Below are 26,807 nucleotides of genomic sequence, written 5' to 3'. Positions count from 1 at the left end.
CATGTTTGAAGTTGTCCCAGAGGCTCCTTACACTATCCTCAATTTTTTGGATTTTTTTTTTTTTTGCTGTTCGGTTTTTTGCTTCCTTATATTCCAAATGGATGGTTTGCTTCTTGGCTTTACCTACTCTACTATTAAATCTGTATAAATTATTCTTACTTCAGTTAGTGCCTCCGTTTCTGACTGGTCCTTTTTTTTTTTTTTTTTATCCTTACCCAAGGACATTTTATGTTGAGATAGAGTGGGAGTGGGAGAGAGAGAGAGAGAGAAACATCAATGTGAAAGGGACACATTGAGTGGCTGCCACCCACACGACCCAACCAGGGCCGGGTACAAACTGCAATCCGAGGTACGTTCCCTTAGCGGGAACCGAACCCAGGCATCTCCGGACCACAGGCCGATGCTCTCACCGCTGAGCCAAAGTGGCCAGGGCTGACTGGTCCTTTTTTTGCTCGTGAGGCCCTCACTAAGTTCGCTGAGATTCTCACTAAGTTCATTGAGCATCCTTATAAACAGTATTTTGAACTCAGCATCTGTTAGGTTGCTTATCTCCATTTCGCTTAGTTCTTTTCCTGGAGGTTTTTCATTTGGGACCTGTTTCTTTGTCTCCTCATTTTGGTTGCCTCCCTGTGTTTGTTTCTATGTATTACTTAACAAGAGATATGGGGCTAGCTGAGACCAGATGCTCCTGGTTTGAAAGAATTTAGGAAAATCTGAAGCAGGATCCAAGGCAGGCCAATCCTATGGTTAAACAACTGGCAACAGTGTGGGTGGGCCTGAAAGTTGGGTGGGGCAGGGCCTCAGGGAATCACCAGGGTGGGGCAAACAGTGTGAGCCAGGTTGCTGGAGTCCCAGATATGGCAGCTGTCTGCCGCCCAAGGGAAGTGTTCACCAAAGGAACAAAGGCCTCTGACAGCAAATCTGTCCAGGAGAAAGCCCCCTCTCCAGCCCTCGCTCCAATGCCAAACTGCTCAGTTCTTCCCGGTCTGTCTCTGGCGCCCCTTGGGCTGCCTCCCCTCCAAGCTTAGAGGGAGGGAGTCCAATAAGTCTGTGCACAGGGCCTTTAAGAGCAGCTGCCTGGGGCTCCAGCTGCCTCAGCCTCCCTGAGCCTCAGTTCTGTTTTCTTTGCTAGCATGTGGTATTCACTGAAAAATATTTTAACAGCTTTATTGAGATAAATTCATATTCTAAATAATTCTTCCATTTAAAGTTTACAGTTCATTAGATTTTAATATATCCAGATAATGTAGCCATTTGCACACTTCTACAACATGTTCAGCACCCAAAAGAAACCCTATACCCGTTACCAGATACTACCCATGTTTCTCCAATTTTCCCTTCTTTCTTGCCCTAGGCAACCACTAGTCTATTTGCCTTTGTTTTTGTTTTTTTATCCTCATTTGAAGACACTTTTCCATTTTTTATTCAGACAGAGCAGGAGGGAGAGAGAGGAAGAGAGAGAAACATCCCTATGAAAGGGACACATCGAGGGGCTGCCACCAGCACGACCCAACCAGGGCTGGGGACAAACTGCAGCCGAGGTACATGCCCTTAGCGGGAACCGAACCCGGGCCTCTGTGGACCGTAGGCTGACGCTCTAACCACTGAGCCAAACCGGCCAGGGCTCTGTTTGCCTTTGGCTATTTCAAGTAAATGGAGCTGTACAGCATGTGGCCTTTAATGACTGGCCTTTTTACTTAGCATGTTTTTAAGGATCACTATAATGTGGCATGTGATAGTATTTAGTTTATTTTTTGTTAATTCTCACCTGCGGATATATTTTTTCATTGATTTTTAGAAAGAGTGGGAAAGAGGGAGAGAGGGACATTGATGACATCGATTGGTTGCCTCCTGCACCACCCCAATGGGCTGGGGATCAAATTTGTAACCCAGGTATGTGTCCTTGACCAGAAATCAAACCCACAACCCTTCGGGCCGCAGGCTGATCCTCCTAACTGCTGAGGCAAACCAGCCAGGGCAGTATTTCATTTCTTTTTATTTCCAAGTATTCATTGTGTTGATCTACCATATTTATTCATTTATCATATTATTCAAACAATCAGATATCTGGATTGTTTCTACTTTTGCCTGTTACAGATAATGCTGCTATGAACATTTGTGTGGACATGTTTGTATTCCTGTAGGAGTGGAATTACTGGGCCAAAGGGTCACTTTGTGTTTAATCTTTCGAGGAATTGCCAGACTGTTTTAAAATCACCTGACACCATTTTACATTCCTACCAGGAATGTACAGTATGAGGGTTCCAATTTTTCTATATCTTTCCCAAGACTTGTTATTATTTTTCCCATTTATTAATAGCTATCCTAGTGGATGTAAAGTTAGTACCTCGTTGTGGTTTTCATTTACATTTCACTGATAGCTAATGATATGGAGCATCTTTTTATGTGTGAATATTTTTTTAACCTTCTGTATATAACATGATGATGTCTCAGAGGAAGTGGTGCCAACAAAAACAAAGATATTTCACAATGAAGGTAGTGCAAAGGATAAAATATTGGAAGCTGATCATACTTAGGAGTATGACAGTTTGCCAAAACATAGAAAATATGCTCACTCTGTATCATAGGTTATGTGATCAGAAGGCAGCACTGTTCAAACTACTCTTGGTAAGTTTTACAAAGAAATGAAACACTTTAAATCTCAATGTTTCTAATATTTTAAAGTACAAATAAGTACTAAATAAGTAGTTTGCTAATTTTTATTCATTTCCTTGCACACTGTCAGTAGTAGAGTGTTCAAAGTTTTGACAATATTTATAGGTTATGGAACAACCATAATTTTTTCCGTTGTTAAGATTGCCTTGCACATTTTTATGGTCTCATACTGTCATGAGAAGTAAGGAGTGCCTATTTTGAGAAAAGAAAAATCCATGTAAATTTAACTTGTCAAGCCTATAAACACTAAATAGCCTTGTGGTAGAATTAGTCTTCTCTTTAAATAGCTTTTAGGATTAGAATCATAGCTAAAAATATTCCATGCATGAAGATTTAAAACATTTTTCTGTTATTTTATTAAGTATTTAAGATACCTTCCACTTCTTGAATTTCCTGATGCCGCCAATTTTGAGCCCTTTGGAAATTTTGCACTATAAATGAGGGTACTACTGTCTGACTTTCTGCACTGCTGCTTGGTATCCAACTTTTCAGTCTTCTTTCCAGCTTCCAACGTAGTTATATTTGTCTCTTGTCATTTTTGGCCTTATGAGTTGCTTTTGTAGGGTTTTAAGAGAGATTTTGTGTTGACTTGCTTTTTTCTAAATGAAAATATTTTTTATTTTTTTATGTTTCTATTGATTTTAAGGGAGAGGGGGAGATAGAGATAGAAATCTACCATTGATAAGAGAGAAACACCCATCAGCTGCCTCCTGCATGACCCCTTCTGGGGATCGAGCCCACAACCTAGGCATGTGCCCTGACCTGGAATCAACCAGCAGCCTCTTGGAGCATGGGTTGATATTCAACCACTGAGCCACACTGGCTGGGCTATTTTATTTTATTTTTTAATGTTTCTTTATTGATTTCAGATTGGGGAAGGGAGAGGGAGAACGATAGAAACATTGATGATGAGGGAAACATCAATTGGCTGTCTCCTGCATGCCCCCTCACTAGGAATCGAACCAGAGATCTCCTGGGGCATAGGTTGATGCTCAACATTGGCAGGGCTGGGCTATTTTATTTATTTATTTTTTTAAAATATGTTTCTATTGAATTTTTTGAGAGAGAGAGAAACATAGATTAGCTGCCTCCTGCATGCCCCCACCCACCAGGGATCCAGCACATAACCTGGGCATGTGCCCTGCCCAGGAATCAAACTGGGTCTCAGTCCATGGGACGACGCTCAATTCACTGAGCCACACTGGCCAGCAAGGGCTATTTTATTTTTGATATAGGTTTAACTCAAGTAGTTTACTTGGAATTTGAAGCTGATTATGTAGAAAGAATTGTTTTACTGTTTTAACTAAATGTATTAATTTTTCTAGTTTGAGACTATGGATAGGAATGAATGAATGCCTATTAAAAATCTGAATTTCTGGATCAAATGAGATGATGATTTAAGTGTGCCTTAATTGATGTGCAGTTAAAATACATGGATACATTGAATATTCCTCAATTATAGAATTTAAGTAATCTGACTTTTAAATGCAGTGATTATATTGAAATAGAGCTCTAAGTCTCTTTAATTGAAATTTTTATCTTAAAATTTTAAAAAATATTCTAACTGAAATGTTAACTATCATCATTAGATCCCCAATTTTTTAGAATATATATGTATTTTAAATTTTTTTAGAGAGAGAGGAATGGAGAAGGAAAGAGAGAAACATGCATTGGCTGCCTCCTGCACGCCCCCTACTGGGGATTGAGCCCCAAACCTGGGCGTGTGTCCTGACCGGGAATAGAACCAGCTGTCTCTTTGTGCAGTGGGCCAGTGCTCAATCCACTGAGCCACACTGGCAAGGCCAATTTTTTTTTTTAATCCTCATCCAAGGATATGCTTATTGATTTTAGAGAGAGGGGAAGGGGTGGAGAGAGAGAATGAGGTCGATGTGAGAGAGAAACATCAGTTGGTTGCCTCCTGTGTGTGCCCCAATAGGGGCTCAAACCTGTAACCTAGACAGCCTAGACATATGCCCTGACCAGAATTTGAAACCACAACCTTTTGGTGTATGGGACGACATTCCTACTAACTGAGCCACCCAGCCAGGGTAGGTTCCCAGTTCTTAAAGAATTTTAACAGATAAGGAATTTGTGATATATATCTAGTTAATAATTAATAATCTTAAATTTTAGCACATTTTCAAAGAAATGAGTGGTCATTTAGTTTTCCTTTTGCTTTGGAGAATACATGTATAACAACCATCATAGCAAAAAACTCATACATACTGTGTGCATCTACCTTGATAGAATTGACAAGACTTCTACAGAACTGACTGACGTATGGAGATATAAGGGGTAAATGCATCTGTACATGTATACACACAAAAACAATCTCTTTGTTGGTGGATACCATATTTGTTTTTTTAAATTATTTTTATTTGTTTTTGTTACAGATGTTTCTCCTTTTCCCCCCATTGACACCCTCCTCCTGAACCCCCCCGCCCCTTCCCCAGCTTTGTTGTCTATGTCCATTGGTTATGCATACATGCATATAAGTTCTGTCGTTTATCTCTTCTCCCCCAGTACCCCTTCTTCTAGAGTTTTTCAGTCTACCCTACCTCTATATCTGTGGGTCAATTTTGTTCATCAGTTTGTTTAGTTATATTCCACAAATAAGTGAGATCATGTGGTATTTGTCTTTCTCTGCTTGGCTTGTTTCACTTAGCATAATACTTTTCATTTTCAGGTCCCTCCATGTCATCTCAAAGGATAAGAGATCTTTCTTTCTTATAGCTGTATAGTACTCCATTGTGTATATGTACCACAGCTTTTTTATCCATTCGTCTACTGATGGACATTTGGGCTGTTTCCAGATCTTAGCTATTGTAAATAGTGCTGCTAACAACATAGGGGTACATATATTCTTTCTGATAGGTGTTTCGGATTCAATATTTGTGAATTCACTTGCTCACTAAAATTTATTTGTAATTCCAAATCAATACCTGTGGTGCCTTTGTGGTCATGTTGGTGTGCAAAATGGCAAAAAATATGAGTAATGAGTAATTTGATGTACATATTCCTAGCTGAGGCTAAACAAGGCATTGCTGTTGCCTTTTTAAGCTCTTATACTGTAAACAAGTGCCCTTCTTGCAGTCTTATGTAGTGCCATGGCTTTTGCGTATTTTTTTCTCTTTTTATTGATTTTTAGAGGGAGGAAGGGAGAGAGAGAAATGTTGATGAGTGAGAACATCAGTGGCTGCCTCCTACATGCCCCCTACTGGGGATCAGGATCACAACCTGGGCATGTGCCCTGACCAGGAATCTAACCAGTGACCTCTTGGTGCATGGGTCAGTGCTTAACCACTGAACCACACCTAACTGACGCTTTTGCATATTTGTGTTGTTTGTTGGTCATTTTGCTGTTTATAATGTCCCCCAAATGTAGTGCTGAAGTGTTGTTTAGTGTTCATAAGTGCAAGAAAGTTGTGCTGTGTCTTATGGAGAAAGTGTTATAATCTCTTGGCTGATAGTTCAGTGTTAATTACTTTCCAATATTTATTAAATAAGTTGTCTTTAAATAGAAACACATAAAACTATGTATTTTGATTTGTTGAAAAAAAATGTGACCAGAGTCTCTCAGGAACCTTCCTTGTATTTTTTCTGGAGTAGTAGTGCAGTATTTACTAATTCAGTATTTGCAATGTCTTTACAGGACAGAGTTACCACAAATACCAGTATTGACTGTTGTGTGTTTGTGTATGAATGAACCACTTAGAACATCCGATTACCTTATTGAAAAAGTAAAATTTCTAACAATTTTGTTATAAAAATGTACTTGTATAAATATAAAACAAATATATATAGCAATATACTTTATTAACTTTTATGAGTTGTGTAATATACCAAATTACTTTGAAATAAACTTTTATTTGAAGTGCATTTAAATGTATTAATGCAGCCATGTCAGTTTTCATTTTATGTTGTACAATATATAACAGAATTTGCCATTTTAACAGTTTTTAAGCGTCCTGGTCGGTACCCTTAAGTATGTTCTTATTGTTAGGCAACCTGCTTGTTTTTTTATTTTTATTTTTTAATTTATTTTTTTCTTCTCCATTTGTCTGCCATCTTCCACCTCTAGTTTCCTCCCCCAAACTTCCTTGTTTTTTTAAATAGGATTGTGGTTGTAGGAGCTTGTGACTGAATTTTATCAAAGCAATCAGAATTAAGTATACTTATTTGTGTGCACCCCTTTATTTAAGATTTTTAATGCATTTTAGATTAAGAATTTTGATAATTGCATCATATGGTAGTGCTGTTTATTAACTTGTATCTTGATACTGCTTTGCACTCACATTTTTCCTCCTCTCCTTTTTTAGTGCTTTTTTAGGCCCAAAGGATATATTTCCTTATTCAGAAAATAAGGAAAAGTATGGAAAACCAAATAAACGAAAAGGCTTTAATGAAGGTTTATGGGAGATAGATAACAATCCGAAAGTGAAATTTTCAAGTCAACAGGTGCGTCATATTACATGATATTTAGTTTAGTATTATGTGTCCACTCTTGGAGAATAATCACTATTCTGGCTGTAGGAAAAGAAAATATTAATTTAAGAACCATGTCAGTTTCAGATGGTTATTTGTGATGTTGAATATTGACCTTTCATATGTAGATGAACTGATGAAATTATTACCTGCATGGTTAAATAGATCTCAGAAAACTTGGATGTATTGTTGTTAATTCCATCTGATTGAGAGTTTATTTACTATATCATTGAATTTAAAGCCATATGTACTGTTCTTTCAAATTTAGGTTTATAATTTGAAAGGCGTGTTTTCTTATTCATTATAATTTCTTTATTCATAACATTGTATTAGAATATGGTCATCAGATGAATTAAATTAAATATGGGACAAAAGTACTTATAGCACTGTGCAAATTATACTTAAATGTTTTTGGTGTTTAGAAGATTAGCCTTAAACCTCCTTTTTATTCTTTTTCATGTGACCAGAATTTTTGTTCATTTATATTAGACTTGAGGTAGTAAACACTAGGAAGAGTATGAGTAACCTAAAGAAGGAGATAGCAACAAACTAGAAAATTTGCAACTTTCTACTTTTAAATCTCTCTATATTTTTTGGTTCCTTGCATGTGCCATACTTTTTCTTTACTTTGAAAACTTTTCAGGTGCTATTATATCTGGAACATTTAACCCTTTCACTGATGCTCAAGGGCTCCATTAGATAATCCTAAGTGCCTTCATTACCATCCAAAATTTATTTGTTAAAAATTCGCAATACCATATCATAATTGCTCCTGTATTTTATTGCCATAGACTATTAACTCCATGAACAAAGAAGTTGTATGTCCATTGTTGTATGTTGTGGGCAGAGTAGGTATTCATTAAATATTTGTTGCATGAATGTCTCAAGAATAAATGAGTGGTTTCCCATCATCATTGCTTTGACTGTAAAGTGAGTCCAAAGAGGTTGATAGTTTTCTAAAACTAACATTTTTAAAATTTTTAAATCCTCACCTGAGGATATTTTTCCACTTACTTTCAGACAGAGTGGGAGGAGGCAGGGAGGGAGGGAAGGGAAGAGAGAGAGAAAGAAAGAAAGAAAGAAACATTGATGTGAGAGAGACACATTGACCAGGGCTGGTGACCGAACCAAAACCGAGGCACATGCCCTTTACCAGAATTGAACCCAAGACTCTTCGTTCGGAGGGCCAACACTGTACCCACTGAGCCAAACCGGCCAGGGTGTAAAACTAACATTTTATAACTTAACTTGAATCACGTGTCCTATGACTTACCTTGAAGGTCTTTTTCATCCAGATTGCCCAGCGTGGTCACCCTATCCTCTGTTCCTATCTACCTACTTAGTCTTCAGATAGTTTTCACCATATATACTTGGAATTTCCCTTTTAACAAGAAATTACTGGTTGATTGTATGTACGAAACCCAATGATTTTCTGTCTTTAACAAAAGTATGAATGATTGTGCTGTTGTGATGTATTCTTTGTTCCTGACCCAAATACACCCCCAGTGGCACATTCCTAGAGTTTGGGGAAAGCAGTGATGCCCAAGCTTAAATTTATAATTTATCATAATTTATAAATATTTGTATAGTGCTTTAAGTAATTTGGGGGCATTTTTACATTTTTGGTTACAACTTTGTAATTTGTGGTTTATCAGCATTGTCTTTTCTTACAAAAGAGGAAATAGTTTACAGCTTAAAAGACTTGACAAAGGGAACAGAGCTAGAAAGGGGCACAGTTTGGATTATAATGCTATTTTGTAAATCTGTGCTTACCCTCATCTCCCAGTGTGCACTATATTGCCTCTGTTATTCATGTTTTTTGTTAGTATTAATGAAAGTCTAGGCCACTAGATCACCTTCTTAAGTATCTATCACTGGAGTCTTTTGATTTTTTTTTTTTTGCAATTTAATGATGATTATTGAACTCAAACTCAGTACTATTAAATCAGAATCACTTAAGTTTGGGTCTTGGAATCTGCATTTTAAATAAACTAAGTTTGAGTTATAGATCAAAGTCTTTATTTTTTAAATCTTTTTTTTTTCTTTATTGATTTGAGAGAGAGGAAGGGAGGGGGAGAAAGAGCACATCGATTGGCTGCCTCCTGTATGGCCCCCACTGGGGATTTGGCCCACAACATGGGCATGTGCCCTGATCGGGAATCAAACCGGTGACCTCTTGGTGCACGGGTTGATGCTCAACCCCTGAGCCATACCAGCCAGGCCAAAGTCTTTCAGTGAAGCTAGGCTGTATGTCTTAGAGTACATAGTTAAGCTTCTCTCTCCAGAATGTTTCAATAATTTAATACAGTGGAGGTCTGTGCTATTCTAAATCAACTTACATTGTTTGTTGGTTAGAATATTAGAATTGTATTCTTCGTGATTGTACTTTCATTTTGGCCTCACTGTTTTATCATCTGCACTTGTATACATTCAGTTGCAGGTATATAATATGTTATAGGACTTTTCTAAAGAAAACAACATTTAAAAATATTTTTAAAATATGTATATATTGACCTGTGGAACATAAATTTAGAGTACTTTTCTAACTTTCTTACAAACAGGCTTTTCATTTTTCTTCGGTAAAAAAATTTAAAGTTGGTAAATATCTTAGTTTGTGAAATTAATACATTCCATTGTTCTTAGGCATCAGCTAAACAATCAAATGCATCATCTGATGTTGAAGTTGAAGAAAAAGAAACTAGTGTTTCAAAGGAAGATACTGACCATGAAGAAAAAGCCAGCAATGAGGTTTGTTTAATTTCTCTTGTATTCTAAACCTGTTTTTTTTTGCAAGGGAGGAATTGTAAAATGAGATGATTATTTGATCCAAACTAGAAAGTAATTGTTAACGTAGTTAAATAATGAATGAGAAAATATTTTTAAGGTTTATTTCATTGTGTTAATAGTAAGTTACTATTTATTATTAAATTATTTTATTGTAAAATAATTTTACATCTTAAGATGCATGGATGTTTTTATATGAAGTTATTTTGCTGTGTGAAATAGGAAGTCTAACTATAGGAGAGTAGATTACTATTTGTTGGGAATTTTTTTTTTTTTTTGTATGTGCCCGTAGCAGGAACCGAACCCAGGACTCTCTGGTCCGCAGGCCGAGGCTACAACCACTGAGCCAAAACGACCAGGGCTGTTGGGAATATATATATATATATTTTTTTTTAATCTTCACCCGAGGACATTTTTCCATTCTTTGCTCAGGTAGAGTGGGAGGGAGAGAGAGGAACAGAGAGAGAGAGAAACATGATGTGAAAGGAACACATCCAGTGGCTGCCACCCTCACGACCGACCAGGGCCGGGGACGAACTGCAACCGAGGTACGCGCCCTTAGCGGGAACCGAACCCGGGTCTCTCAGGACCGCAGGCCGACGCTCTAACCGCTGAGCCAAACTGGCCAGGGCTGTTGGGAATATTTTTAAAGTAAGGATTGTGTGATGGTTGTACTGGAAAGGACACTGAACTAGAATTTTATTTTATTTGTAATTGTTTTTCTTTATTTATTTTTAGAGAGAGGAAGAGATAGAAACATCAATGAAAGAGAACATCAATGGGCTGCCTCCTGCATGCTCCCTACTGGGGATCGGGCCCACAACCTGGGCATGTGCCCTGACCCCGAATGGAATCAGCGACCTCTTGGTGCATGGGTTGATGCTCAACCACTGAGTCACACCAGCCAGGCTTGAACTGGAATTTTAAAAACCTAGGTTTATTTCTTTTTTTTTTTCTTTATTGATTTTTAGAGAGAGAGGAAGGGACAAGGAGAGAGAGATAGAAACATCAATGAGCGAGAGCATCGATTGGCTTCCTCCTGTGTGTCCCCCACTGGGGATCGGGCCCACAACCTGGGCATGTGCCCTGACCAGAAATGGAAATGGCAACCTCTTGGTGCATGGATCGATGCTCAACCACTGAGCCACATCAGCCAGGCTCTAGGTTTATTTCTAAGTTTTTTTTTTTTTGACCTGTAACAAGAGTCATTTTGCCATTTTAGGCTCATGAAATGGTTATAAGACCATCTCCAAAGTCCCTATGACCTCTTAAAATTCAGAACTGTACTGTAGAAAAAGTGGTTTTATAAACTTATTTATTTATTTATCCTCACCCGAGGACATTTTTCCATTTTTTATTCAGACAGAGCAGGAGGGAGAGAGAGAAACATCGATGTGAAAGGGACACATTGAGTGGCTGCCACCCACATGACCCAACCAGGGCCAGGGACAAACTGCAACCAAAGAACATTCCCTTAGCAGGAACCAAACCCAGGTCTCTCTGGACACAGGCTGACGCTCTAACCGCTGACCCAAACCGGCCAGGACTATAAATTTAAATATATAAACTTTCTGGTGTATTAACAAGTGTAATTTTCAGATTTGATCTGACAGGAATAATATTTTTCTTTTTCTTTTTTGCATTTATTTTCAGATAAGCGGAGGGGAGAGAGAGAGAGAGATAAACATCGACATGAGAGAGACACATCGAGTGGCTACCTCCCACACAACCCCAACCAGGGCCGGGGACAAACTGCAACCGAGTCATGTGCCTCTATCAGGAACCGAACCCAGGTCTCTCTGATCCACGGGATGACGTTCCAACCACTGAGCCAAACTGGCCAGGGCTAATTTTTTTCTTTTTGGCATATACTGGCTATTATTTTGATCTCACAATGATAATGTTAAGACTTTTGATGTTTATAATTTCAAAGATTGGAGAAGCAAAACAGATTTTCCTAGTTGTTTTAGTGAAATGTACTTGTGACTTTTAGTTTAAGAAATGTTCTTTCAGTCTTGGCAAAATTTATTTAATTATTATTATTATTATTATTTTTTTAGGATGTGACTAAAGCAATTGACATAACCACTCCAAAGGCTGCCAGAAGAGGAAGAAAGAGAAAGGTAATTTTACTACTTAAACACAGGGAGCTGAAGATAATTTTTTAGTTGGATTAAGGAAGAGTATATAAAATGAAATCTTACCATTTAAATTTTTGCCTTTTACTCTAAATCCTTTAATTTTTTAAAGGGTAAGTTTTGTTTACTTATCAAAATTGTTTCTTTCCTTTTTAAAAATTTTAATCGCCACCTGAGCTTATGTTTTCATTGATTTTTTAGAGAGGAAGGGAGAGAAACATTAACGTGAGGGAGAAACATCCATTGGTTGCCTCCCATACACATGCAAACTGGTGACCTAGGTGTGTGTCCTGACTGAGAACCGAGCCCAAGACCACCCTTGGGTGCACAGGACAGCCCTCCAACCAACTGAGCCACACCTGCCAGGTGTGTTGGCAGGATAAGTTGAATGGTAAAGAAAATGAACCAATTTTTATATATTTTAATAATGCTGTTTCAGGTTTTAGCTATAAGTGGTTAATAATATAGCCCAGCTGGTGTGGCACAGTGGATTGAGTGTCATCCCATGGACTGAGAGATCCCAGTTTGATTCCTGGTTAGGGCATGTGCTCAGGTTTCGGGCTTGATCCCCAGTGTGGGGTGTGCAGGAGGCAGCTGATCGATGTTCCTCTCTCTCTCTAAAAAAATCAATTTTAAAAAAAAGTTTGGTAATATATACTCATGAGGTTGTTGAGAGAATTAAATGAGTTAACACATGTAATATTCATAATAAATCCTGGTACGCAGTAAGCACTAATAGAAGTGTTATTATTTTATTATTCTCAGAAAATTGTTACATGTAATTATAGTGACAGTTTAGTACTAGGTAGGTACATTGTATGCTTTCAACTAATGTTTCTTCCATATATGAAGTTTTGTTCACTCCTTTTTCTGACCTGTTTTTGTCTCAGGCTGTTATATACCAAAGATACAAAGAAAATTAAAAATAGTTCAGTTTCTTTTGAGGAAGTAAAATGGGAAAACTAATTACAGTGGCTTTTTATCCTGTGTGGGAGGTATGTGGAAGAGGCCATGATAACTTTTAAGATTTTAAATGATAGGAAGAATTTTGTCTGGCTGCTGAGGGCAGGAAGGACATGTGAGGCAATTAGAATAGCATATAGAGAAAATATTATTTCAAGCATTTCAAGTATTCCATTTCAGATAAAGTGAGAGGGAAAAGGCACAAAGAATTATTTGGGACAGCTTTAACTTAGAGAAGTGCTGGGAAGCCAGTGAATCACTATAAATTTTAGATGTATTATCTTAAAGCAGTATGGCCCTGGCCTGTTTGGCTCAGCGGTTAGAGCGTTGGCCCTCGGACCAGAGAGTCCTGGGTTTGGTTCAGGATAAGGGTACATACCTCGGTTGCATTTTGTCCCTGGCTCCTGTTGGGGTCATGTGGGTGGCAACCAGTCGATGTGTGTCTCTCACATTAATGTTTCTCTCTCTCTCTCTTCCTCCCTCTCTCCGTCCCGTGCTATCTGAAGGTAAATGCAAAAATGTCCTCAGGTGGGGATAAAAACAAACAAAAAAATAACAATAAAATAAAAAGCAAAAGAGTCCGGCCGGTGTGGCTCAGTGATTGAGCGTCGACCCATGCACCAAGAAGTTGCTGGTTCAATTCCTGGTCAGGGCACATGCCTAGGTTGTGGGATTGATTCCCAGTGGGGGGCATGCAGGAGGTGTCCAATCGATGTTCTCTTTCATCGATGTTCCTATCTCTCTCTAAAATCAATAAAGAAAAAAATATGCATTGTATATGATGGGAATTGGATTGGGCTGGCAATACCAGTTTACTGGTTAATTTATTCAGATTTTAGTACTAACTTCACTGGCCCAGGCAGAGAATTGAGCAGTGAATTAAAAAGATAAGGTCTCTGTTTTATTGAACTTACATTTTTGTTGAGACAGATAATAAATACATAAAACAAGAGAGTTCCTAAATGGGGAGTTATGATAGTGACTTGGTAATTAAGTTATGGAAGACTTTTTTTTTTTTTTTTTTTTTTTTAATCCTCACCTGAGGACATTTTTCCATTTTTTGTTCAGATAGAGTGGGAGGGAGGGAGAGAGAGAGACACCGAAAGGGACACATCAAGTGGATGCCACCCGCAAGACCAACCAGGGCTGGGGACAAACTGCAACCGAGGTACGCGCTTTTAGCGGGAACCGAACCTGGGTCTCTCTGGACCGCAGGTTGACGCTCTAACCGCTGAGCCAAACCGGCCAGGGCATGGAAGTCTTTATTAAGGAGTTAGCATGAGATTGGAAGGAGGAACTTTATAAAGTGGTGTTTTTGGTAGTGTAAATGAGAAGTGAGATTTAAGTGCACTTGAAGTATAGTTGATAGTTGATTGGAAGTGGGTGTGAAGGTTGGGGGGAGGGATCTAGGATTACTCTAAGGTCTTGGCTTGGATAACTAGATTAGATACTGAGAATGTAGGAGATGTTGATTTGGGAGCAGAGGCATGGGGAGGAGGAATTGAATATATAATATATATTATATATAGATATATATATTTCTGACACTAAAAGGGGGAAAAGGTAAAAGTCAAAGATGCCATTAGTGATATAAAGATAGAATACTAGATGAAGTAGTTGAGGTAGAAAGTTTACTGGGAAGAATGCAGAAATGAGAATCCTGAGTGAATATAATAGAGATGAAAAGTTATTACTTTGTAAAATTACTGTTGAGAATGAACTGTCAGAAGAAAAGCTAGGAGAGGACGAATATCAAAAAAGAGAACAGAATTTTAAGAATGAGGGGGAGTGGTCAGTAGGGCCTTGATGTAGGTTTCCAGTAAGATATGTAACAGGGTACCTTAAGGTCAGACAGACAGATGAAGTGTGCTGGTGAATAAAATGTGTCATGTTAAAGTGATCCTATGTTTTTGAAATCTTCGAAGGGAAGGAGAAAGAAGGCAGCAACAGGGATTTGTATGGTTAAGGGAGAATGTTTAAAGTGAAAAAACTACAGTAGAGGAATGAATGCGTCTTCGCAAAACTTAGGAAAGATCCAAGATGTGGAAAGATTAATTATTGTATGTAAGGACATACAGGATGAGAGAGAAGAGAGGGCACATTTGAAAGAATTGACTTACCAGGAGGAAGGAGATGGACATTTCATCCTTTTTAACATCGAAGGGAAGTGTAGACATGGTGTACACAATTAAAAATTTCTAGGGAGACTTGGAAATTCCTTCCTGTTGGCCTCAGTCTCTCCCTTCTTGTGCATTCAATTCAAAGCAAGGCTGCATGCATGGTATAGGCGGGAAGAAAGAACTGAAAGTTTATGCTAGTGAGGGGACAAGAGGAGGGTATTGCAAAAGATAGATCCTAAATGAGATTGCATATAATGAATGCATGTTTGTATATTTGTTTCAGGAGGGCTCAACAGCAGGAAAAACAGAGTTTTATAGTAATCCTCTGTTGGAGATTTGTGGGATAGGTGCAGCAAAACAACAATGTAGAGAGCTTGAAAGTGCATAAAAATACTAGTCCCATGAGGTGTATGTGTGGGGTGATTAGATCATGAAGGGAGTAGAGCTAGAAAGTGGGGAAATGGAGAGAAAATGTGTCAGAGAGTTAGAGGTTTCAGTGAGACCATGTAAAATAAGGAGAAATTTAGTCAATATTATCAAGATATATTAATATATGTACATGTTGAATAATATAGTAGTCTTTTCTCTGGATTAAATATTTCTTATTCTTTGATTATATTTTCATGAGGAATGAATTTTACTTGAATGATTTTGCCATAAGTTAAAAAACATGTTCATAGTTGAGCTGTTTTTTTGCTTAGGATTAGTGTTATTTTTATTTATGGTATTAGTTATTGATGAACTTGTTACCTCTTACTGGTATGTCATCAAAAGATCCATTCTACCTGTAAATTCATATGTGATGTCTTGATTTATTTGCAAAAGAAGAAAGTGTAAGTGAAGAGGTTTTATTTTGAACTGAAGAGCTCATCAGTTTGAACTGAATTTTTAGCCTTGATGCCTCAATAGAAAATTAACTCTCATAGTCTTGAGATCTCAATCTTTGATATCTGAGGAGCTGCCTGACTCCCTACCCCCAAGTTACTGAATCAGAATTGGGGTAGGGGTAGATGGTTTGTAAATGCTTAAAATTCTAGAAATATAACCTGAGCTATTTAGTAACAGTTTCTTTGAGAACAATTCAAGGGTTATGTTAGATGAGTTTATTGACTTTTTAATAATGCTTATATGTATTATATTCCAATTACAAAAGCGAAAATAATGTTTAAAAAACAAAAACAAAAAGGAAATGGATAAACTCTTAGAAAAGTTGGATTGCTGCCATGGCAGGTTTGGCTCAGCAGTTAAGAGTGTCAGCCCTCAGACTGAAGGGTGGCAGGTTTGATTCCCAGTCAAGGGCATGTACCAGGGTGGCAGGTTCAAACCCTGGCCCCCAGTCGGCTTCACAGGGAGGCAACCAATGGATACGTTTCCCTCACATCGATGTGTCTCTGTCTGTCCCTCTCCCTCTCTCCCACTCTATCTAAAAATCAATGGAAAAGTATCTTAGGGCAAGGATTAACAACAAAAAAGAAAAGAGGGATTGCTGAGTAAGATTTGCATATTCTTTATTGCCAGTATTCATTCATAAAGATATTCCTTCAGAAAGATGTTACCAGTTTATTGATCATTACTTATTGATCACCAGTAATCAATATATGAATACTCCACATCCATGCCAATATTGGGCATTATCTTGTAAATGTTTGCAAATCAGATTTTGAGTAAAAGATTTCTAATTTTTTCATTAATAAGATTGGATTGTGCTTGTTTTTGCTTTATTGCCTTTAAGTTGCTCTAAAGTTGAATGCTATATAATTCAGGGTGGGGAAGCAATTCTCTTCACTGTTTCTTCCCTTTTCTATTATGATGAAGATTGTACTTTCTTTCTCATTAGTGTTTCCTACCCTTTGTTCTACTCTAATACTTAAATCAATTAAATTGATTTTTATTTGTGTCTGTTGTCCCCTGGGGACATTATAGTTTGCAAAGGGTCATTGGGATTTCTTATTTTCTACATGGTAATAAATCTCCCTTTATAGAAAATAAGGATAACAGATCTCAGCCTGGCTGGAGTGGCTCAGTTGGTTTAGCATCTTCATGTGCAGGGGTTACAGGTTCCTGGTCAGGGCATATATATGCATTGCTGGTTCCATTCCTAGTCGGGGTGTGTATGGTCGGCAGCTGACAGGAGGACAACTGACTGATGTTTCTTTCTCACTCTCCCTCTTTTCCTCCTTTTCTCCTTCCCTCTCTCCAACCATGTCCTCAAGTGAGGATCAAAAAACAAAAGAATAACAGATCTCAGTTCAAAAATAAAATGTGGCTCTGACCAGTTTGGCTCAGCAATTAGAACATCAGCCCTTGGACCAAAGAGTTGCGGGTTCAATTCCAGTCAAGGGCACATACCTCAATTGTGGTTTGGTCCCCGGCCGTGGGTCATGCGGGAGGCAGCCAGTCAATGTGTCTCTGTCACATCGATGTTTCTCTCTTTTTTTCTCCCTTCTCCCCTTCCTCCCACTCTATCTGAAAATGGATGGAAAAATATCCTCGGGTGAGGATTTAAAAAATAAATAAAAATAAAATGTGTACATATTAATAAAGTTAAAAAAATCAGCACTTAATTTCTTGCCTTTTCTAATATTAGAATATTAACTTGGGTTCTATGTTATAAGTATACAATGTAAAATGCTAGCATTTTTAGATATTTAAAGTACATTTATAAGCAATGTGTGGGTTGTTACAGTGTAATTACATTATACTTTGGTCACTCTTCTGCACCGAGAATATTATCTTTATTTTTCCAAATTATTTTTTTAGGATGAAAATATCTAAAAAGTAAAGTTTTTGGTTTTTTTTTTTAGAATTGTTCCCTAGGATCATGAGCTAAGTTTGAGGATTTCACTTGATGAGTCAGCTGTTCAAAAATAAAGAGCATATGGAAATTATGCTTATACTTGAAATTGTTATCTTAGAGTGGCATAATTTGGCAACTGACTAAAATCTGAATGGCTACTATTTACTAAATTAAGTTAATTAAATCTTTGTGATTCAGGCAGAAAAACAAGTAGAAACCGAGGAGGCAGGAGTAGTGACAACAGCAACAGCATCTGCTAATCTAAAAGTGAGTCCTAAAAGAGGACGACCTGCAGGTAGGATTATTAATGTTAAAACTCTCGCTTATGGTTAATGTTACAGATCATTTAAGTGTTGTGCCTCAGATACTGTGGAATAATAGGCAACTGATTATGTATAATACACAAGTTTTAAAGGAGATCAACTTAGTTTCTGCTCTGTGTGTTGAAGTATTTACATTTGAAATAATTGCTTGGGACTTTTCCTTTTTCTATTTTAACCCTTTTATATTTTCACCTAATAGTGGCACATGAGGTGGTGGTGAGGTTTAAATTACATGGATGATGGGTTTATTTTACCCCTTACTGTAGAGAGCATAGCTTTTAAAATGGAGTCATAAGAAAGCAAGAGAAATAGCATTTGAGTAAATAAAGCTATAATATTTTAAATGATTGCATTCTTTGTTTAGAATCTTTACAATATGCAGCTATCCTCAGCAGTGAATTGTGATACAAATTTTCAAAGATGTGAATGTACATATACACATAATATGTATATGAATATTGGATATAAGTGCTGCTGTCATAATTTTGTGATACTATTAAAACAACAGTGAAGGATGTTCTTTTAAGCCCTCTTATAATTGAAAATTACTTTGTTAATTTATCTCTTCAAATTTTTAATTGTTGTTCACTTGAACCACTGGGAGGGGGTATTATCTTTAAAACTTAAAATAACAGTATCTCTAATAAACCACTAACTAATAGTCTTAGTATATAGGGGTGAGCAAAAATAGGTTTACAGCCCTGGCCAGTTTGGCTCAGCGGTTAGAGCATCGGCCCACAGACCAGAGAGACCCAGGTTTGGTTCCCGCTAAGGGCACGTACATCGGTTGCAGTTTGTACCCGGCCCGAGTTGGGGTCATGTGGGTGGCAACCACTCAATGTGTCTCTCTCACGTTGATGTTTCTCTCTCTCTTCCTCCTTTTCTCCCTCCCACTCTGTCTGAAGATAAATGCAAAAATGTCCTCTGGGAAGGATTTAAAAAAAAACTTTACAGTTGTTGATATGGTTATGATTATTACAATAGCTTTAGTCAAAAGAATGTGACAGTGCACTTAAGTATAGTCTCTTAAGTGCTCAATTGCTGGCCTTCACTATTTACGCATTCTTGTAATCTGTTTGCTATATACTCCAGCACACTTTCACACAGAGTTCTTTATTGCCATCAGTAAACCTACTTTTGCCCACCCTTGTATATCATTTGTAATTTTTCTATATGAGATTTGCACTTGAAGGGAAATCTGGTAGTTACAGGTTTTTTTTCCCCCCTGTGAATGTTAGCTACAGAAGTCAAGATTCCAAAACCAAGAGGCAGACCCAAAATGGTAAAACAGACCTGTCCTTCAGAGAGTGACATGTGAGTTCATTTTTAATGTATAAATAATTATGTAATAAATTAGACATTTGACTTTAAATAAACAAATCTCTTCACATTTTTATCAGTTTCATTTTACAGGATATTTGTTGTTATTCCATATTTCTAAAAATTATGGGGAAACCGTTTTTATTACATTAAAATTGATTTAAAAAATAGATAATGCAAGGTAAAATCTGTAATAGGGAATTGGGCAAAATAGTGTGTTTGAGGAAATTTTATACAAAGGATTCTTGAAGCAATTTCCACAAATATTTTTCAAGTTCCACCAGGATAACTTGCTTAAAAATAATGCTGAAATTATTTTTAATGCAGATGTGAAATTTTAAAGTATTTTGTAATGATAACTTTCAGTTATCAGCAAAATAATCAGGTTTTTCCCTCCTATGCTGACTTTTCTGGGTAGAAACTTTACCAGAAACAATGTATGTTTAGACAGAGGACAGAACTTGTTTGTAGCTGTTGTGTTTAAGATTTTATAGAGAATGCTCAAGTGTGTAATACATCACTTAAGAACAGATTTACAATGCTTTGAATGAATTTTAGTTATAGAACACTGGAAGTTGGTACTTTTCAACCAAAATGTATTTCAAGTGTTTTATTTTACTGCCAAACTAACTACTAACGTATTCTCAAAAATGGCACAAATTTACAACATAGTTTTAACCACTGTAGTGAAATTAAGTTAGATACATATGCAGGTGAGTTTGTTTTTGTTTTAAAACACACCCAATAGATCTCATTCATTCCAACCCTTAGATGAATCATGGCATTAGGCACAATGTATTCTAGGATTTCATGATCAACTTAAGGCCTTACTCTGGAGACTTAGGAATGGAAAACACACATTATCTGCTCTCCTTTCCCCTTTAGACACCCATGTAAATCTGTGATAGGGAACCACAATAAATACTCCCGTTTGAAAAGGAGAACTTTACAAGGTACAAGGCATCGTTGGTAGGAAATCTGAAATTATTTTGGGAACATACTGTGAGATTCCCCCCTATTTTAGATCTAAGGAATGTTTGCTTGATCATGCCCCAGTTTCCCCTGAGAGTATCTTCCTAGTCCATTTCTCTCCTTGGTTTTGGCTGATTCCTCTGAGAGTTCTATACTTTTTCATCATCCTGAGTTGCATCTGAAAAGGTCATTGTAAAATGTTAGCATCCTTATCAACTAAGCAGTTCTCAGTCTGCTTTCAGACGATGAGAAGTTGGGGGCCCAAGGTTCCTTTTTATATCTCCATTACTTTTGATGTAGTCTGGTGTCACTTTTGGTAATAATACTTTATTGTTAGTTTGTTTGTCCATATTGCATTCTAGTCAGCTTCGTGTGCAGTGTGGTCTCACTCAAGCTACTTTGAGTTTATAGGTTTTCCTGAGAAACCATCTCTTGGTCTCTGTTTCCATTTGTTCATCTGAAGGATCAAGGTAGCTTAATTTTAATTCTTCAGGAAAGGCTGGCAGCTTACCCTTGATTGGATTTTTGGCCCAGTCTTTGACTTTGAAAATCTTTTACAGGTTTGGAGGCCACTTTCAATACTAAAATGCATGGAATTTTTAGTTCTCCTTCATCTTCGTATTCTTTTTTTTTTTTACTTCATTTTTTATTTCAAGTACTCTATTAAATTTATCTTGATAACCAACTCAATCCAAGCATTCTATCCTGAAACCTCTTTACCCATTTTCTTGAGTCATCATATGTTACAGTTTTACCCATTGTATAATAATGTATTAGAGTTCAGTTTCCCAGCCTCAAAGCCAGGTCACATATTTTACGTTTTTGTTACTGGTATAACAGCTTTTTGCTGAGGTAATGGAGAACCCCAAAGTAGCAGTAACTTAGTATATTTATTTTTAATTCATTTTATATGTATGCTGGGCATTGGCAATAGCCACTCTTGGCTGTGTGTCTGGGCACTAATTCAGTGGACACAGCTAAATTATATAAGCTGTTTTAGAACTTCTGTCCTCCATGAGAACAGCATGTATATCTGTCAGTGATAGCTTCTTTGTAGTGGGTCCGGAAATGACAAGACAGTGGAATAAGCCCTGAAATCATCTCATAATGCTTGTGTAAAGTAAGAAATATTTGTTATAAGCCACTGAGATATTTAGGGTGTGTTTGCATTAGGTTTTGTTTATAGTGTATATTAAGACTAAAGGAATTTGCAAATACAGTTTTCCTATTGTAACTTGACCTATTCAAAAAGGAAGTTGTCACTATGGGGAAATCTGTTTTTCATGGAAGGTGGTAAGGAGGACCATTGGGACAATTATTTGTAGCAAGCGGTGATCATTACATTTATGAAAATTCTCTGCTTTGATAATGTTCATAAAACCTTAAAATAATAATCCTATTTCTTATGACCTTATATTTTCTAATCATTTTTTAAAAAAAAACAACTATGATATTCCACTGCGTGTTACAGTAATTCTTCAGATCCACCCCATTTATAAGCTACATCCTTTTAAAAACATTATCTTTTATTGTTTCGACCATGTGCAAATTATTGGTAAGAATACATTGCTAGAAGCAGATTTGCTGGGTCAAAGGTTATTTGTATTTTTAATATCTGCGTCCTTCCATGGGGTGGGTTAACATCTGGGGGAGGCGACTGGTCAGTATCTAGTAAGAGCCATGAAAATGCTTTTTATATTTGACTATCCCCATCTCAATGAAATTGATTATTATCAAGATACTCACATTTGTGGAAATGTTGAATAAAGTTAAATTTATTTCATGCTTTTTCGTCCTTTGATTAAAAGTAAAGGCAGAATAAGAATTTAAATTACTTCATGCAGTGAGCAGTTGACCGAAAAACAAAGCTGGGGGTCTCAGAGCAGCTTCTCTTGGCTCCTGGACGAGCAGGTGGAGTGGTTTTTCAGACACAAATTATCATCTTGTCTTACCCTTCAGATTCACTTCGCAGATCTCTTGTGAGACAGGAATAAATGGTGTGGAGCCAGATGTGATGTCTCCTTTATATAGGTGATTTTCATAAAATTTGGAAGAGTGATGGGTGTCAGGGGCCAAAGATTACAAAACTAAAAACACTGTTCATTGGCAAGATGACCTTAAGCAGCAAAATCATCTTATCTCTGATGGTTCAAAAGCACACCTTTGGGATGTGCACATGGAATATAATTCTCTGTTGTTTTCTCACCCAAGCTCAGAAGGTGTGTTTTATTGTTGCTTTACTTTTTCAGTGCCCTACCATTCTGGTTTTCAATTCACAGGAAAATCAATGAGCTGCTGTTGCATGTGGTACACAGGCAGCGACATATTATATAGTGCACAGTATTGGCAAGGTTTTCAGAATTTCAAAACCAAGCAATTCAGCAGTATAGCCTACACAATTTTCCTAAAACTAGTGTGGAAAGTGAGTTTATTTATATGGGCTCTAAAATCCATGTAGAAGAGCAACATCCAAGAATAACAAAGACAATATTCAAACAGAACAGTAAGAGAAATTTGTCCTAACAGACAAAGAGACAATGTATATAACAATCCAGAGAGTGTGGTACTGGTGCAAGGAGAGAGAACTGGAACAACTGAGCAGAATTAAGAGCCCAGAAACAGACTCAAGCATATATGAAGTCTAAATATATGATAGAAAAGGCACAGCAAATCACTAATCATTAAACATCTCAGCTCCTGAAGGCCATTCTAGAGTTCTTGCCACTCGGCAGCCCCCATAGGCCCTCTCACATCATAGCAACTTACTTTTTCTTTGACAGACACAGAATTTCTCTCATGCCTTGAATCTCTTTCTTGAGGAAAAGCTCATTTCCTTTAGAAGACTCACCTGATTAGGTCAGGCTCACTCAGGATACATTTTTTTTTCTTTTTTTCTTTCCTACAACGAGATATAATTGACAAAATTGTAACATATTTAAAGTGTGCAATGTGATAATTTGATAAGTGTATATAATTTGAGAAAAGTCCCACTGTGTAGTTTATAAACACATCCACCATACTTATCCACGATAGTTACCATGCTGTACATTAGATCCTCAGACCTTATTCATCTTGTAATAAAAAGTTTATACCCCTTTACCAATTTCTCCCTATTTTCCCCATTCCTCTGTCATTGGTAGCCAACATTCTACTTTCTGTTTCTATGAGTTTGCTTTTGGTTTTTGTCTTTTTTTTTTTTAAGAGTCAACATAGAAGTGATGCCATGCAGTGTTTGTCTCTTTGTGGTTTGTTACACACACACACACACACACACACACACACACACACACAGAAACCCATTTGACATTTGAAAATAAGCATACCTAATGATAGTTAATGTGACAAAATTTTTCAAGAGATAGAGGAATTTTTTTCATATGCTTAATTGTCCATATAGTTTATAAGTTGGGAGCCTTTTACCTTGCAAAGAATATTTCTTATAATTCTAAAATAACTATATTTGATAGAATGTAGTTCACTTCTGCAATTGTCCTTTTCCAGTATCTCTACTTTCAAATATGTACAATAGAAGTTTAAAAGGTCCAGGGATCTCACCTATCTTACATACACACTGCTATATTCTGTCAAGACAGTGGTAACCTGGCAAGTAAGATAATACTTGAGATTTTTTTCAGTGAATGAGTCACATTATAAAAAATTTATAAAAAAAAAACAAGGGGAAGCATTTTTCTGTTACCCCAATGCCATTGTAATTTTTGTATCTTGTAATTTATATTAAAAGGATGTTCTTTTCCATTAGTGACTGGATCCATTATATTTTACTTAAAAATTTTTTTAATGTTTTTAAATTAAAAAATAAAGTATAGCGTATTGTTTTCTAAAATAGTTATTTTGACTGACTGGGAGAATTTGGTTGAAGTATTAATAGTAACATAAAAGTTTATTTTCCATTGTTGCATCCTCTAAAATAGGGTAACTGAAGAAGACAAAAGTAAGAAAAAGGGGCAAGAGGAAAAACAACCTAAAAAGCAGCTTAAAAAAGATGAAGAGGGCCAGAAGGAAGAAGATAAGCCAAGAAAAGAGCCAGACAAAAAAGAGGGGAAGAAAGAAGTTGAATCAAAACGGAAAAATTTAGCTAAAACGGGGGTTACATCAACCTCTGATTCTGAAGAGGAAGCAGATGATCAAGAAGGTGAAAAGGTAGAATGTTTAACTATCAAATAGAATATTTGTTTTATTTTTAGTTTAATATATAGTTCTTAATAAACTCAGTTATCTCTGAGAAAGTCTATATATGTGATTATAAGTTAAACTGAATTTACCATGTTAAAAAGCTTATCTTTATTGTACATTCTAAATTTATCTTTTCAAGATTACGATATGAACATTAAGTACTATAAACTTCTTTAAGTTTATTGGAATGACATTGTTTAATAGGATCATATAATTTTCAGGTGTACATTTCTATGATACATGATCTTTATATAATAACTCCACCTATATAGAAAGGAAAGTAGAGATTAAGCCAAATGGGTTATAAGCAGTGAAGGCATCTAGATGTAAAAGGGTACCTTTATATATAGATTTTTATTATTTGCCCCACTGAAATTCTTACTCTTGAGGCCTACTCTCTACATTTTATTAGTAGTACTTTATTTGGGTGCAATAGTTGCTTAGGAATTTCATTTAAGCTATGCATCCTTTTCTGTGTATAGCCTTGGAGATCTGTAGACCCAGTTTGTAGATATTTTATTATTATATGATTACTTAATACTTTAGAAGCCAAAACTTAAAATTTTTTGAGCAGTGTAACTATCAGTAAACAGGTACTGAAGTAAAAATAATAGTGTAGAGACAAACAGCCTGACACATACTTCATTTTAAATATTTTTTTCTTTATTTATTTTAGAGAGAGAAATAGAAATCTCGATGAGAGAGAACATTGATTGGCTGCCTCCTGCATGCCCCTCACTGGGGATTGGGCTCAACCTGGGCATGTGCCCTGACCAGGAATCGAACCAGTGACCTTTTGATACATGGGTCAACGCCTAACCAGTGAGCCACACGGGCTGGGCTGTATAATTCATTTTATTTTATTTTTTTGTACGTGCCCCTGGGGGGAACCAAACCCGGGACTCTCTGGTCCAGTGAGCCACACTGGCCGGGCTGTATAATTCATTTTATTTTATTTTTTTATACGTGCCCCTAGCGGGAACCAAACCCGGGACTCTGGTCCGCAGGCCAACGCTCCAACCGCTGAGCCAAAGTGGCCAGGGCCTGTATAATTCATTTTAAACAAAGGACATCCTATAGTAGTGCAGAAAATAGATTTTAATTCCCAAAATCATCAAGGAAAATTTCAATTTAGCAACAACATGTATAATTCTGAGATTAACTAAATCCAATTTAATTCTCAAAACAGAAGAGGAAAGGAAGAAACTTTCAGACTGCTCATAGAAGGAATATGCTGAAAGGCCAACATGAGAAAGAAGCAGCAGATAGAAAACGCAAGCAGGAGGAACAAATGGAAACTGAGCAGTAAGTATTTTTTTATTCTACATTTTGATTTCTTTCTAAAGCTAGCATGACATTTTAAAACAATGGAATCTCATTTTCCAGACCTTACGAAGCCTTTTTAAAGAAATTACTTTTCCCATGTGATAGGATAAAATCTTCAGTATTTGATGATAATCATGTTTCAGGCTCCATATTTTTTTTCTAAGAGGATGAAATTCACCAAGGGTAATTACCCTCTGAATTATTTTTAATTTAAACTCAAAATGCAGATAAGATTTAACTGTTAGTAGTTTTGTAGAAAATGTCTTCATCCTCTACTAAAGAGTGGAATTGAAATAGCCTTATTTATTATACCACCAGCAGGCCTCTCTCAAAAGACCAGCAAAAATAACAAAAGCACAGTTGGAAACCCAAAAGCCAGTACAGTAAATTTAAAGGCTGACAGGGTTTGCATTAGACGTGTGTAATATAAATCAAGTTCTCTTAGGTTTTCATATTTGAAGATAATATATACTTAACATAGGGAACTTTTTCCTTTAATTTTATCCTATGAAATAATTTTATTTAAAGGAAAATAGCAATGACAATGATAATTAGGCTTCATGTGTTACATTTGTTTTCCTAGTTATCTTTAGACTGTCACTTCTGAGTTCTTTGTGAATCATCTTGCATTATTCTGGTTAGACCTTTTTTGGTTTTAGTGAGGTGATGTTAAAAACTTGCTCTAGGTTACTAAGACAGACTTGATAAG

The 26,807-nt window shown here is 36.7% G+C and overlaps 1 protein-coding gene across 4 annotated transcripts in view; it reads left to right on the top strand.

Moving 5' to 3' along the window:
- PSIP1 (PC4 and SFRS1 interacting protein 1) overlaps positions 1-26,807 on the top strand; it is a 45,884-nt gene that overhangs the window by 11,345 nt on the left and 7,732 nt on the right. For 3 of the 4 annotated variants that reach the window (XM_036260302.1, XM_036260304.1, XM_036260303.1), the window contains exons 4-10: positions 6,996-7,134; positions 9,805-9,909; positions 12,006-12,068; positions 18,162-18,258; positions 19,525-19,600; positions 24,511-24,739; positions 25,962-26,077. In XM_036260302.1, the coding sequence (XP_036116195.1) occupies positions 6,996-7,134; positions 9,805-9,909; positions 12,006-12,068; positions 18,162-18,258; positions 19,525-19,600; positions 24,511-24,739; positions 25,962-26,077 (825 nt within the window). Of the gene's footprint in view, positions 1-6,995; positions 7,135-9,804; positions 9,910-12,005; positions 12,069-18,161; positions 18,259-19,524; positions 19,601-22,537; positions 22,610-24,510; positions 24,740-25,961; positions 26,078-26,807 lie in introns of all 4 variants that reach the window. The other variant, XM_036260300.1, reaches the window with a different exon arrangement.

Source organism: Molossus molossus, unplaced genomic scaffold, assembly GCF_014108415.1.
Source record: "Molossus molossus isolate mMolMol1 unplaced genomic scaffold, mMolMol1.p scaffold_m16_p_14, whole genome shotgun sequence".
Classification (NCBI taxonomy): Eukaryota; Metazoa; Chordata; class Mammalia; order Chiroptera; family Molossidae; genus Molossus; species Molossus molossus.
The sequence above is the reverse complement of the archived record's forward strand: the minus strand, read 5'-3'. Positions and strand labels throughout refer to the sequence as shown.